Consider the following 13,006-nt stretch of genomic DNA (forward strand, 5'->3'; position numbering starts at 1 on the left):
AGATGACCACAAAATGGAATCTAATTAATCTGGACTTGGTTCTCCCCCCCTTCCACTGACAAATTTGGCGCAGGAGAAAAGAAAGGGAAATTGTTTTTTAGGGATGTGGTCACCCCACTCGCCCTCCCCCCCCCCCCCCCCCCCCAACCCCCTCTCCTCTTTTCCCGCGTACAATCCCGCTTTCCTCCCTGGTTGTAACAGCGAGGGGAAGTATGGGCTCTGACAACGCTCTCGCACCTGTGGAATGATTAATGACAGAGGACTTCGCCTCACGTGCCTGCAGAGTGGAAATATCGGTTTTAAAAACACACACACACACACACTGAGGAGGACTTTGCTCTAAATGTGCCGTTATTCTCACGGTGTTTACATTACATGACACGTAATTCAAATGATGATTGCGGAAGACCATCATCCCCCTGAAGTTTGATTGTGGTGCAATTGCGGCCGCTTTGATTTGCAGACAGAGGAGGTGATTTCTGATAATTGACTTTTCCAGCCGCCGCCCAGTGTCTGATACTAAAGCAGGTCTCGACTCTTTTAGATAACCCTCACTTTGCGCGCCGAGTGCCTATGATTTCCTCGAATATTCATGAAGGTGAGAAATAATCACGCCGAGTCAACACGCCAGCTCACTATTTAACCTTTACTCCGTGTGAGAAAGGATGGATGAAGTCATTACTTACTGAGGACCCACAGTAACATGTGGCATTTGGTGTCATCTGAGGTTTCTCTCCTCTCGCTCTTTCTCCCCCTCAAATTTTCACTACTTCACGTTAAAAGCCAGGAGACCCTGCCATTACTGCTGCCTTACTGCTGCCTTACAGCTATGCTTTTAGAATAATAAGTCATTAAATTTTAAACGACGTGCGGGTCAGACAGGAGGAGGATCTCGTACGCGCTTGCAAGGGACTTAGACTTACTGCATATGTTCCATTCACAATTACGTGTGACGAGCACATACAGGCAGCCCACACACTCGCTTGCCCGGTGGAGTTGAGCTCATTACTGCTGGCAAACATTTGCGCTCGAGGGCCAACGCTTGTGTGTACCCTCTTGCTCTGTCAACTGTGGCCCAGCTTGGCCAAGGGTGAAAAGGACTAAGAGAAGCGTAACCAACTCCCATCCGTCCAAAGGCCACATCTCCGGTCCCCGACGGTGTTGTCCTCTTGGGAAGCTCCTCGTGTTTTTGCTATGGAGGCCTTTTTTTCTCCCACCTCTTTTCTCAGCCTCTCCGAAATACACTCATTGGAAACGCAATTGCAAGTGTAGACGAAGTCGGCGCGGCAAAGATTCTGAAAACAACATATTGAGGGGGAAAAAGATTTGGGATTCTTTTTGTACCATTTCCAGCCTCAGACACCAGTTTCTCACTGTGCCAGAAACGAGCATGAGGCTTCCCGGCCCCTCCCCCTCGTCTGTGGCTCCTTTTTTTTTTGCTCGTTTTGTTTTGACAGGCCTTCAAGTTTGATATCGGCACAAAGTGGTGTATTGCTCGTTTCAGCCGCATCCGCTGTGACTTCTTAATATCACTGCACAAAGACGGGGTTGTTACAGAAATTTAAAGCAATTTAAGACTGAAGGAGGGAATTGCAAATACGTCTCAAAAATATCGCCGGGCGACTACAGAGTCACCCTTGCCACGCTTCCACTCATCTCTTGATGAATCATGCCTACATCCACACACATCAAGGGAGAGCCACAAATGATCTGAAGCACTTAATTTCACTGGATTATTTTAATTATGTCCCCGGGGGGGTCTGGGGTGACTTTGCACTGTTTGCTTCCCAGTCAAAGCCCCAATGCTGCTCCTCCCCCTCCCCCTGTTACCAGCCGTCCTCATTTGTTTCTCATCTGTAGCTCTTCAAAGACTTCAGCAACACACACACACACACACCCACACACACACAAACTGAACTGTTGACATTGGGGATACGCAATTAAGAATTTAAAGACCTCAGCTTAGATGTACCGCATGTGGTTTAGTTGTAGACAATTCAATAATGTGAAGTTGACAAAACAACTTGCTAATGCGTCGCTTATGTGCGATTGTGTAACGGTACACTGTCATCTACTCAATCTGAAACAACCCGATTAAAAATGTAAGGGAATAAATTATACAGAAAAGGATTCAAATTCAATTAATCAGTGTTATAATAAGACGCCGTGCTGTTTTTGTCACTCATTACATCAAAAGAAATCACACTGTGACCGCTATTCTTTTAGCAATTAATGGTGACAAATGTAATTATGTTGTGAAAGTGATAATCGATAAGAATTATTGTTATTATTATCATGCCTTTGAAGGTATTGCATATACCGTATAAATCTGTATTCACTGTGAGTCTTTCCATTGGTATCTACTACTACTAGCTTCCTCTTCTGTCTGGTGGAAGCCCTGTGCTAGGTTTTCGGTTTGAAGACAACCATGACTGCTGAGAACAATATTTTTGGGAGGCGGAATATCTTCCTCGCCATTTGTAGTTTCATTTTCTTGGGATACCGTGACATGCAGAACGGAATATTGAAAAGCTTACAACACGGCGGTTGGACATAGAGAATTAGAGCAACCCAAAGGCTGGATTTAGGTAGCACCTGGTTTGCTGAAGCGAGAGAACATTTGCGAGACATGGAAGCCAGCTGCCGTGGAGCAGGACCGGTCTGAGTGCAGGAGCCTGAGAAAACACAGAGCGGTGAATGTGTCACTTCGCCTGGCCTGACAACTGGCATCCGTCGGAAATGGCCTGGCACCACTTAGCCATAAAATCAGTCAGTTTATATGTACAATGTCAAATCCCTGGAATGATTTGCAGCATAATCCATCTCTCTCTGCCTCCTAGAGACAAATAAGAGGCAAGCTTTTCTGCCCACTGGTTGAGGGCAAAGGCTATTACGTGAAGTTTAATGCTGTGAAGGAACAGGACAGGGCCCGAGCACGCCTGCCATCATTCACTGTTGAATAAAATCAGTCAGATTTGTTGCTCGTTTGATTTTCCATCCCGCTCATCCCCATCTGTATCTTCCTGTGATTTCTGACAAACGCAGTGGAAAGGCGGCAGCTTTCAGATTTCCATCTCTGCTCCCTGTCATCATGATATTTCCTTATCTTAGTCAGTGTAAAAAAATGTGCATTACATATGTGGCAGGAGCGCCGGAATCCCGCACAATCAGGTTCTGGAACAATCTCACGTCATTGCGTTTGGCGGTAAGCTGACGCGGTCAAAGAATGTTTATCGCTTTTGCCATTTTTTTTTTTTAACATCTTTTCAAGTCTGGTGCAGCCCAGGCATGATAACTACTGGCCATTTTGCAGCAGCACTGCCATTTCATGAATCGTTCCATTGCCTCGTGGATAACAGAATGAACGAATGCCTTTTCTGTGTTAGTGGCTGCCACTGCCTATCCTATCAGATAATTAACTTTTTGCAAATAGACTGCGCCGACTACCACACAGAGAAAGGCTGCACAATTAGAATTACTTATCTATGTTCTCCCGTTTCCAGACACTGGAGGGAAAACAAACACGACAAACAAATCCAAATTTCATACTTCTTGCCCAACCCGCGTCTTCTTCAAGGCGTCACACACCAGTCGGTCCCAGATTTGCGCAGTTAGACCAAAATGAAACGGTACAGAATGACAGGAGATGATAATGAAGTCTTTTTGAAAGTGAAGCTTCTGTATTATTGTGCCTCGGCGTTTGACAACCTCACTCCAGATGTGTAGAGTTTCCAACAGAGGGGTCTCGTGTTTCCCACCCTACTCGCCTGCGCCCCTTCTTTTTTTTCTTTTTCGCGCAGACAGAGGCGCAATTCAATATTTATGTGTTTCCTTCTGTTTGGTTTCCCCACCACAAGGGGAGATGGGCTTTCATGTGCTTGATTCGCCACAGCAGTGATTCAGTTCCCGCTTTTTAAAGCGTTGGGGGGGCTGTTTGAACAAAGCCATCTGTTTGAGTGGGCCGTTTTATTAAGTGACAAACTGGATCCCTCTACCTTGCTAATGTGTCCCATGGGAGATGGCGGTAAACGTACGTGTGTGTGTGTGTGTGTGTGTGTGTGTGTGTGTGTCTGCTAGAGAGACGGAAACACAGTTGAAGAAAGAGAGAAATAGAGTAAAATGGACTGAAACCATTTTTCCAATGTGGCTGTCACTCGGTAACCTAAAAAGATTTTTTGCTTTTATGAATCTAAAAAAACGATAAGTTGATAAGGGAGCATTTCTATTTGCCGTCTTATCTCTGAAGACACACTCTAAGCAGCTTGTCTGTTCAATAAAACCTTCATCTATTTCCCCATTGTCCTGCCCAGAACTCCCCCAACTTAGTCATTGGCAATATTCCTTCACTCTGTGACACTGTTGTTACACCTGTGTGAGTACTGTATGTGTGTAGCTGTTGCTATGAAGCTACGCAACTGTCTGAGGCTACGAAAGTTGCATTAGCTGTTGGACTGAATATTTGGGAGTAGGGTCAAATGTGCGTGGGCGTTGTGTTTTTGCAGCACTAGCCTTTGAAGCCACGTTGCAAGCTTTCAGATGCTCTTAACTGGAGTTCTCTCAAAGCCAATCGAGAACCCGACTCTTCCGGCAAAATGGACCTGCGGCTATAGTCTTGATGTTAATGTGTCATTAAGCCGCATTCTTGTATATTCTATTAGATTAGTTTTACGTAATGACTGGCAGTGAATTTTGCTTAGAGAGCACATTTAAGCGGTTGGGAAAGTGGGGGGGAGTAGTGTGGGAGAAGGCTTGTGTTATGAACTTCATTATGTGTGACAAGCAGCACAATATTGATGGAGGAGAGGGTCCCCATCATTGCACTGCATTAAAACCTCCACAGTGAATTAATGTACTATTCCTGATCCAGTAATTAACAATCATTCGGGGGCCATATCCCTTTTCAAGTAATCACTAATTGCAATAAGAATTTCAGTTTCCATTTAAGGCGAGATTACCGATGAGCATGCAATGCAAATCAGCCAACAGTTCTAATTAAGCTCCAGTTCCTTCTCTTTCTTTCTGCCCAGACCCCTTTTGTGAGCACACACAATGTGGAGTTTGTTTTCCCGCCGCTACAAAAGAGAAGTTTTATCATAATGCAGCAGATAGAGAGCTGTGCGGCGCCCCAAACAAATGGCTAGCAGTTGTGTTTGTTCCATTGATTAGTAGGCCCGGTTTATCTCCTCTCTTTTTCATATATTTTGGTATTGTCTGCCCGCGTTTATCTGCGCGTTTGTGCGTCTGCATTATCGCAGCCTGTTTTTGTTGTTGGCCTGGTGGTCAGATGTTTCCAGTGCTGTATGGGCAGTTAATTAATTCATAGTCAGTGAACGCAGCCACGCTTCAATAATCAACAACAAACCTAGGCTTGTTGAATACTTCCCACATTCAAATATGAAGATGATAATAAAGTTCAATCTGACTTACAGAATAAATGACTCAAAATTGAAATGCACATGCATACTACATGCGTAACTTCCTCCCCCTACCTCCAACCTTTTCATTGGATCATTTGCTGCCATTGTGGCAATATATCAATATCACAGAACTGATGTGCTGCGGCTTAAAGATGTTGAAAGAGGTTAATGGCGTCTTTAAGCGTTCCTTTCTTCCGTCCGTATGTCCAAAATGGAGGAGGGTATTTGTCAGGCTGCCACCCGATGTGTTAGGATTAATTATCGCCCTCCACAACTCCACCTCACCCTGCAAGTTCAAGATTCAGGGAGGAAATGGGCCCTTTCATGCAAATGAAATTGAATATGTCAGTCAGTATAATTGTGAAAACCGAGCTGTCCTGGACTGGTGTCTATGCGGAACAGAGGGTTCCAACTGAAAGTCGGTTTATTAATGTTCTCCTCCGCATTTGATTCATGCTCTGAATGGCTCGGCAGATGAAACTTTGGTCAAAAGCGAAGTCGTGATGACTTGAAATGCTTTGGCTGTTGTGAATGAAACTCAGCCTCTGATCTCGGTGAAATGAAATGTTTGTGCGGCGTGTTAATCTGCTATCAAACAAACTTGTAATGAATGCGAGATTCTCTGAACTCGACCCTCCTCTGGGGTCAGCTAGCTTTGCAAAAATATGGAACCATTAACCCCCAGCCTGTCTGGAGTTATACAGACCACTAAACTCAAAAATAGACATGACCTCACACTCCGCACAACAAAAGCACTGATTTATTCATCTTAATTTCAGTGTTTTATTCCAATGAACATGTTTTTTTCGGCCATAACTAAATTTTTTGCTACATAACCTTGATTGTGGTGTTTTAGTTTTATGATGAGTTTTTTGAGATGAACCTTTGATGAAGGAACACTAAGTGAAGTGTGTGGAAATGAAAGAGGGGGAAAGACAAATCTATTTCTATATAGCACCGAAAGCAATAAATAACATTCTAAGGCTATGAGAATACACACTTTTGGACCGTTGCCATTTTAAGGGGCTCTAATTTCTGTTTCGGGTCCCATTTCTGTACATTTGTGAAATATTATTCACAGGAAGATGAAGAGTGACTTCTCTCAGATAATAATGAAAATGAGCAAGCGGCAAACAGAATGGTCATGAGGAAAGGGGACACAAGGTCACTTTTCTCAAAAATCTACTCAACAGCGCCACGGTGGCCAAATGAAGTACTTTTCTCAATCAGTGCAAAGACACTAACACTGAAAATCTGCAAAAGGAAGGTTGGCGTTTCTCTGCCGTGCATTGATTTTCACAAAATTTGTTCAAACATTGTACGGCGTCGGCTGCTGTCGAGGCTGGCGTCTCGTCATGGCATCGCTCACTGAAAACTGAGGTTTCAATCAGCCTTTGTCTACCTGAAGCCTGGAGGGGTTGACCAAAATGGTTTGTCAGCGGCAGACCTAAAATGGGGGGTATGATGGCGATATCAGCGGCCATGTCTGTGAAAACACTATTACCTCCATGTCACGCCTCAATCACTCCCCATTGTGCGATGAATCCCCCCCCACCCCGCTCGCGCCCACCCCCAGTGCTGATCTCCCGTACATGTCGTAGCAGTCTATCACAGGCGGCGTAGGGAGACGCACTGAGCCGTAATGGATGGCCCCCGAGCGAAAAAACACCACCAATAGCATATCAATTACCCATCAGCCCCCTCTTGGCTAGATGCCAGTGTGCACCACACCCCAGCCAAGTCAATGAGATAAGGTTCAAATGCTGTTGTAATGGCGCTTTTTCTTTCTTTTTTTTCCTCCAAATACAAATTACACCGTATCAATGCTGCTGCCCACCTGTCGGATCTGTCAGACCATGAATGAGGTGAAGCGTGTGTGTGTGTGTGTGTGTGTGTGTGTGTGTGCGTGTGCGTGTGTGTGTGTCATGAGGCACTGATTTCCGCAGACTCATTTGCCCAGTGGAAGCCCAGCTGTTCGCCTGTTTATCTATTCGCTGTTTTGATTGCTGGCCACACATCTTATGTCACCTCTCGGCGAGTCCCGCAGGTTAATTCGTCTCTCGCTCACAGTGACGCCGCTGGGCTGGGCAGCGCCGTACCGCGCCACACAATCTGGACGGAGAAAAAATCGGTCCACAGACAACCACAATCTTACATTTCCACACGCGCGCACACACACGCAGATGAGGTGATTCAGACGGTTGGCGTTACTGCAGCTGCGTGGCTCCTAATGGCCTGCTGAAGTGATTGATAAAAGGCAAACAGTTGTTCCACAGGGGGACAGATGGAGCTTTACCTCCCACTGAAGCTGGCACTCCAGCTTCTGTGGAAAATACTGGGGGGGTGATGCGTGTGTGTGTGTGTAGGCGGGGTGGGTCTGACTTAGCACTATTATTCTGACTGAAATTATAATAGCCTTGATCATCATGATAAAGCTGGAATGTAAATCTCACAATCAAAAGCTCATCATAGAGAGACAGGTTCCCCCGTGATTGCTAATTGCTTTGCTTTGATTTTTCGGGTGGAGGGGGGCGACGGAAACGTCAGCTGATGAGCAAGCTGGAAAAAAAAGACAAACAAAGCAATACTGCACTGTTGGAATGGCTGATACTGATAAAGTCTAAATTATAATGCTGAGTCACATTTGCATCACAATGAAAAAACTGTAATTCTTAGAAATCAGATTCCAGCAACTATTGTACAGGGAACATCGACGAAGGAGATAGAAAGGGGAGGGGGGAGATGAGCCTTCAAGCGGCTTCCGCACAAAGCAAACGCCGCCCCACTCTCACCTCGTCGCGTTCCCATTCCAGTCACGAGGCTGAACTGAGGCGACAATTAAGACAGACTGTTCTTTTCTCACGACATGTAAAAAAACAAAGGGATAAATTGAGTTTTATTAAATGCTTTCTTCTGTTTGGGAAGTGATTTCAATGAGCAATTACTTTCAGAACACCTCGAATAAGCTACAGCTATTTGTTTATTTGCCATTTAATTATTCATTTCCCTTGTAACATGCTGTCTTTGTCGCAAGCCAGATAGATTGTAGAAGCGTCTAAAGCCGTTTCAATTCCCCTGTTTTTATGTGAATTTTGACATATAATGAAAATGCTTGATGGAAACAGCAAATATCTAATAAATAATAAAATAACTGTTTCCTCTTGTGCTGCAAAAAGACATTCCGAACAAGCAACTTTGTACACTCCTGGTGTGTGTGCGTCTTGATAAGAGTGATGAATTGCTTTGTCGACAATGCTCGGTGTGCTTGCTAACCATTTTCTTATTTTTGTTGCTATCTTCTACTCTGTGTCTTTCTCTCTAGCACCACCAAAGTTTTTAAGAACTCCCAATGACCAAACGGGAGTGCAAGGAGGCGTGGCGTCCTTCATCTGCCAAGCCACCGGAGACCCGCGACCAAAGATCGTGTGGAACAAGAAGGGGAAAAAAGTCAGCAACCAGAGATTTGAGGTATTAGGTCTATTGTTCTGATGTAAAATGCTCGACAAAAATGCGAATGCTTCATCCCTGCTTCTGGCTGCCAACCTCACGTCACATCCATCCCGCTCACTCGCTCGTCCCCGCCCTGACTTGCCACCAAGCATTAACGGGCTGCACGAATTGTCACGCTGGCCAAGGCTTGTAAAACCCGCTGAGTTTTGATGAGCAAACATGCCCAAAGATCTGGGGGGAGATTCGTAATTAGACGTAGAAATTGGACAAATACTAATTCTCGTGGTGTTGACCCAGATACTGACATCATCATCACGCCACATTACCCAGCCTCATGGAAAGTGAAAGAGGAAGCGGCTCTCTCACTTGGAAAGATCCTTTTTGCTTTGTGGCATCGTTATCTTGAATGCATGCCCCACCCCTCCCTCATTTTGGCTGAAGCTTTGATTTTCTGGTCAGCCTCAGTTTGCACTTTGGGCTCAGCACCCATGAGAAATAACACATCAACGCAGAACACTGATAAGATTTCTATTAATTTCTGTGCGGGTGCCTGGCGACGATTACGGTGTCACTTTTTTCCCCCCGCCATGTTTGACATAACGGTGGCTCGGCGACATCCTCCCCGCCTCTTGTTTGCGCACTCGCAGAAATCTAATCTTATCAGAGTTCGATGCGTTTGCATCACGCCGCGCCGTGCTGAATGCTAACACGCCATTTTCCATTCCCATGTTGCCTCAAAGGGTGCGCCGGCTGCTGACATACCGCACCCGTTCACTTGTGCGCCGCTGCCTCATGTTCTAACAATAAACCATTCCCTTTTGGAAGCCTCACAACTTCCGCTCTGACTTTCTTTGTGGGGTTTCGACAATAAAAGGAGCTTGTTTACGCCTTCACCTGCCTTCACTAGCTTGAATGCCAACACGCGTGCAGCTGGGCCAATGAAATGTTGAAGTGTATTGTTAACTAACACATGCTGAGAAATACTGTGCACTGTAAAATGTTGGTAGGCCTGTGTATGCGTGTGTGTGTGTGTGTGTGTGTTTGTGTGTGTGCGCGCGTGTGTGCAAGATAGCGAGAGAGAGATTGATCATGTATGTACATTCAGCCTTAGAGGTTGTGAGCATTTTCTTTATTGAAATCTACCTTGATGCCTAAAAGAGATTGAGTTATGACAATGGGCTTTCTGAACTCAGTGAGTATACGACGTGTAGCATGCCGTACTAGCTGTATAAGCGACAACAAACACCTGTTCGTGAGCATTTTATGTGTCGTTCGTCCAATACAGTCGGTCCTGTCTTTTGTACCACAATCTCACCTCATGGTACAACTGTCCGTAACCGTTTATCAAGCCACCTTATACCTGTTTGTGCTTGTTTCTGTCCCATTGACACAATTCAGTGTGATGCATCCCTCAAGGGATAGAATGTTTAACTTTAAGAGTGGGACAAAACCTAGATTGAATCATATACACCTGAAAATGAGATCTCAGGCAAACTTATTCTGACCTCGTTGTGAATTCCCATTCTTAAAGTTAGTGAGCTGCATAGGATATGTTGCTAATTAACACACACACATCGGATTTAATTTATAAGCTAGTGTATGCATTAAAGCACATTTTGGCTAAGTACATTACACCTACAACTATATAAAAAAAAAAAAGACAAATCAATGATATATTGAATTTCGCTGAACTTGAACCCCTCAGAAACATTAGCACTCAATGGAAGGTAAACAGCAGCTTTCGTATCTGTCATAGGAAGCACATCGTGTCAGTCTACCATCAGTGTTGTTTAGCCAAACGTCTTCAACTTTGGAGTTCTGTTGCTCAGCAGAGGGTCCCACCCATTGTGAACCAAAAAATCTCCTTTAACATATCCTGTCTCTCGCACCTGCAGGTGATTGAGTTCGACGACGGCTCTGGCTCCGTGCTCAGAATCCAGCCATTACGCACGCCCCGAGACGAAGCCATATACGAATGCGTCGCCTCCAACAGTGTTGGAGAGACGAGCGCTACCACCAGACTCACTGTTTTACGTGGTAGGTCCCCCCCAAAAGACAAACCAAACACTAACATGCACCCTTTCCCTCCAGCTAACACAGGTAAGAGAGCTTTGATTTGTTTCACGTCTGTCCTGTCCTCTTGTCTTCAGTTTCTCACTCTTTCTCCGCACAGTTAGATCTTATTAAGACGCTGTGGTTGCACTCACGTTGTGTGTTCTAACTTGATCAGATTTAGTCCATTAGCCATTTAGCAAAGTAAGTTTCCATTTCTAAGTCACTTAAGACATTTGCATGCAGATTCCTGACAAAATAATTAAGATGCCGGTTAAATTATGCAAATCGTCACCCATTCTTACCTTGCCTGTGGTGGTTTAATGGGAAAGCTCAGCAATAATATTCAAATCAGGCATTTTTCATCTCTGCACGTCAGCTTTGATAACAGATTGACCAGGTAGAAAATCAAGAACTGTATCATGATGAAGCTAGAAGGCAATCTAAGAGGGGCACACCAAGGACAAGTGGTCCTTTGAATTTTGACTCTCAATGGCGAATTTTAACAGGATATTGACTTCAGCATGAGCCCTTTGTGTCTAACAAGCAAACCTTAGATTTGACCATGTTAGTACCCAAATTTCCGTCAACTGTTAAAAAGTGACAAGGCTGACCAAAGCTGACCTGGACCAACATTTGAAGGTTTTCTTCCCTGGATCATGTCCAACCTGCCATTCATGCAACAGTTTTACTTTAGTTGTAGCAGATTCTGTTTCTCCAGTGGTAACCAGCGCCTGTTCACATCCTCCACTCCTCTGCACAAAGACGTGTCACAAACGCAGCCAGAAAAGGTCAAACTCTGTTTACTCTCAATGAGCTGTGAGCATAAAGAGCGAGACGGCAAACAAACAAGTTAGCAGGCAGCGTCTTTGGTGGCATAATGAGCGCTTCTTTGAACGAGCTAAAATTCCTATCTCGATTATATTGCAATTTACACGCAAACATGTGGTGGCGCTGGGCTCAAAAGGCTTCGAGGAGTATCTCTATAAATCATGACTTGTTTTGCTGTGAATGAGGGAAAATGGCTTTAGTGGAGGATGGAGGGAGGGGGAAGAGGAGGAGGGGGTGCAAAGGCGTTGTGCTGCCTGAATGAGGTGTGCTCCATTATGTGCCGCAGTTACACAACATGGCAAATGAGTTCCTTTTGAGTGGGGGATGCTTCCATGCTATAGAGAAGAGCTGGCTCAGAGTCTATGAAGCTCCCCGCCCCAGCCCATCCCACACTCACACATACACACACCCCTCCTTATCTCACCAATGAGCCAACAAAAGGCCCTTTGCTCTGTTCTCCAGGGGCCGATTGGAGGGAGAAAGGTGGCACGTTCACATGCAGCTCCCTACTGTTTACTCTGGCTGCACAAAGTGTGTTTCTGTGTGCACACATTTCCTCTTCCTTTCATAACCCCCCAACACACACACACACACACACACACACAGATAGTTGAGGAGGCAAGTTGAAGCAGTTCCTCTCAGCTCCTTGGCTTAGCATTAGCATGTGTATTACAGTTTCCATTTTGCTCTGTTGCGCTCCTTTCTTTCTCATCAATGCACTGAAGGTGAGGAGGAGCGTATCAGGGACAAGAAGCTGACAGGGAAAAAAGCTTTTCCACTTTCATATTTGGTGCAAATAAAATGGCACACACTCTCTCCTGATAATCCCAGCCACACACGCATAAACGCTGAACATGGACGGAGTGAATGATCAATAAGCCACAAGACCTTCATGTAAAGAAATGTTGCCTCCCGGGGAAAAAAGGCTGTCACCCACATACACAGATGGAATTAATAAGATTCTGAATATTACCGTATGTTTCCATCTATTGAGGGAATGCAAGCCGAGGTCGCTTATACATTCACGCTATAGGAGTAAAAGGGAACCTGATACTAATGCACAAATATACGTCAGGGATGCATTATATATTTAGTATGTTACATTAAAAACCACTATTTTCCCCACAACAGCAATCACCCTGGGATAAACCCTACACTCCTGCTTTGCTACACATTCCATGTGAAAGAAATGGCCATTTGAAAACTGCAACTGAACCCGGAAGTTCAATCTGTCTCCCAGACCATCAAAGTGGACT

At 44.9% G+C, this 13,006-nt stretch overlaps 1 protein-coding gene across 6 annotated transcripts in view; it reads left to right on the plus strand.

Annotated features, from left to right (window-relative positions):
• LOC142993127 (receptor-type tyrosine-protein phosphatase delta) overlaps positions 1–13,006 on the plus strand; it is a 297,399-nt gene that overhangs the window by 225,060 nt on the left and 59,333 nt on the right. For all 6 annotated transcript variants that reach the window (XM_076143781.1, XM_076143778.1, XM_076143782.1 and 3 more), the window contains 2 exons: positions 8,740–8,885; positions 10,763–10,904. In XM_076143781.1, the coding sequence (XP_075999896.1) occupies positions 8,740–8,885; positions 10,763–10,904 (288 nt within the window). The remainder of the gene's footprint in view (positions 1–8,739; positions 8,886–10,762; positions 10,905–13,006) is intronic.

The sequence above is a fragment of the Genypterus blacodes genome, unplaced genomic scaffold (genome assembly GCF_046128005.1).
Source record: "Genypterus blacodes isolate CSIRO-AG114 ecotype Tasmania unplaced genomic scaffold, CSIRO-AGI_Gbla_v1 ptg000027l_1, whole genome shotgun sequence".
Taxonomy (NCBI): domain Eukaryota; kingdom Metazoa; phylum Chordata; class Actinopteri; order Ophidiiformes; family Ophidiidae; genus Genypterus; species Genypterus blacodes.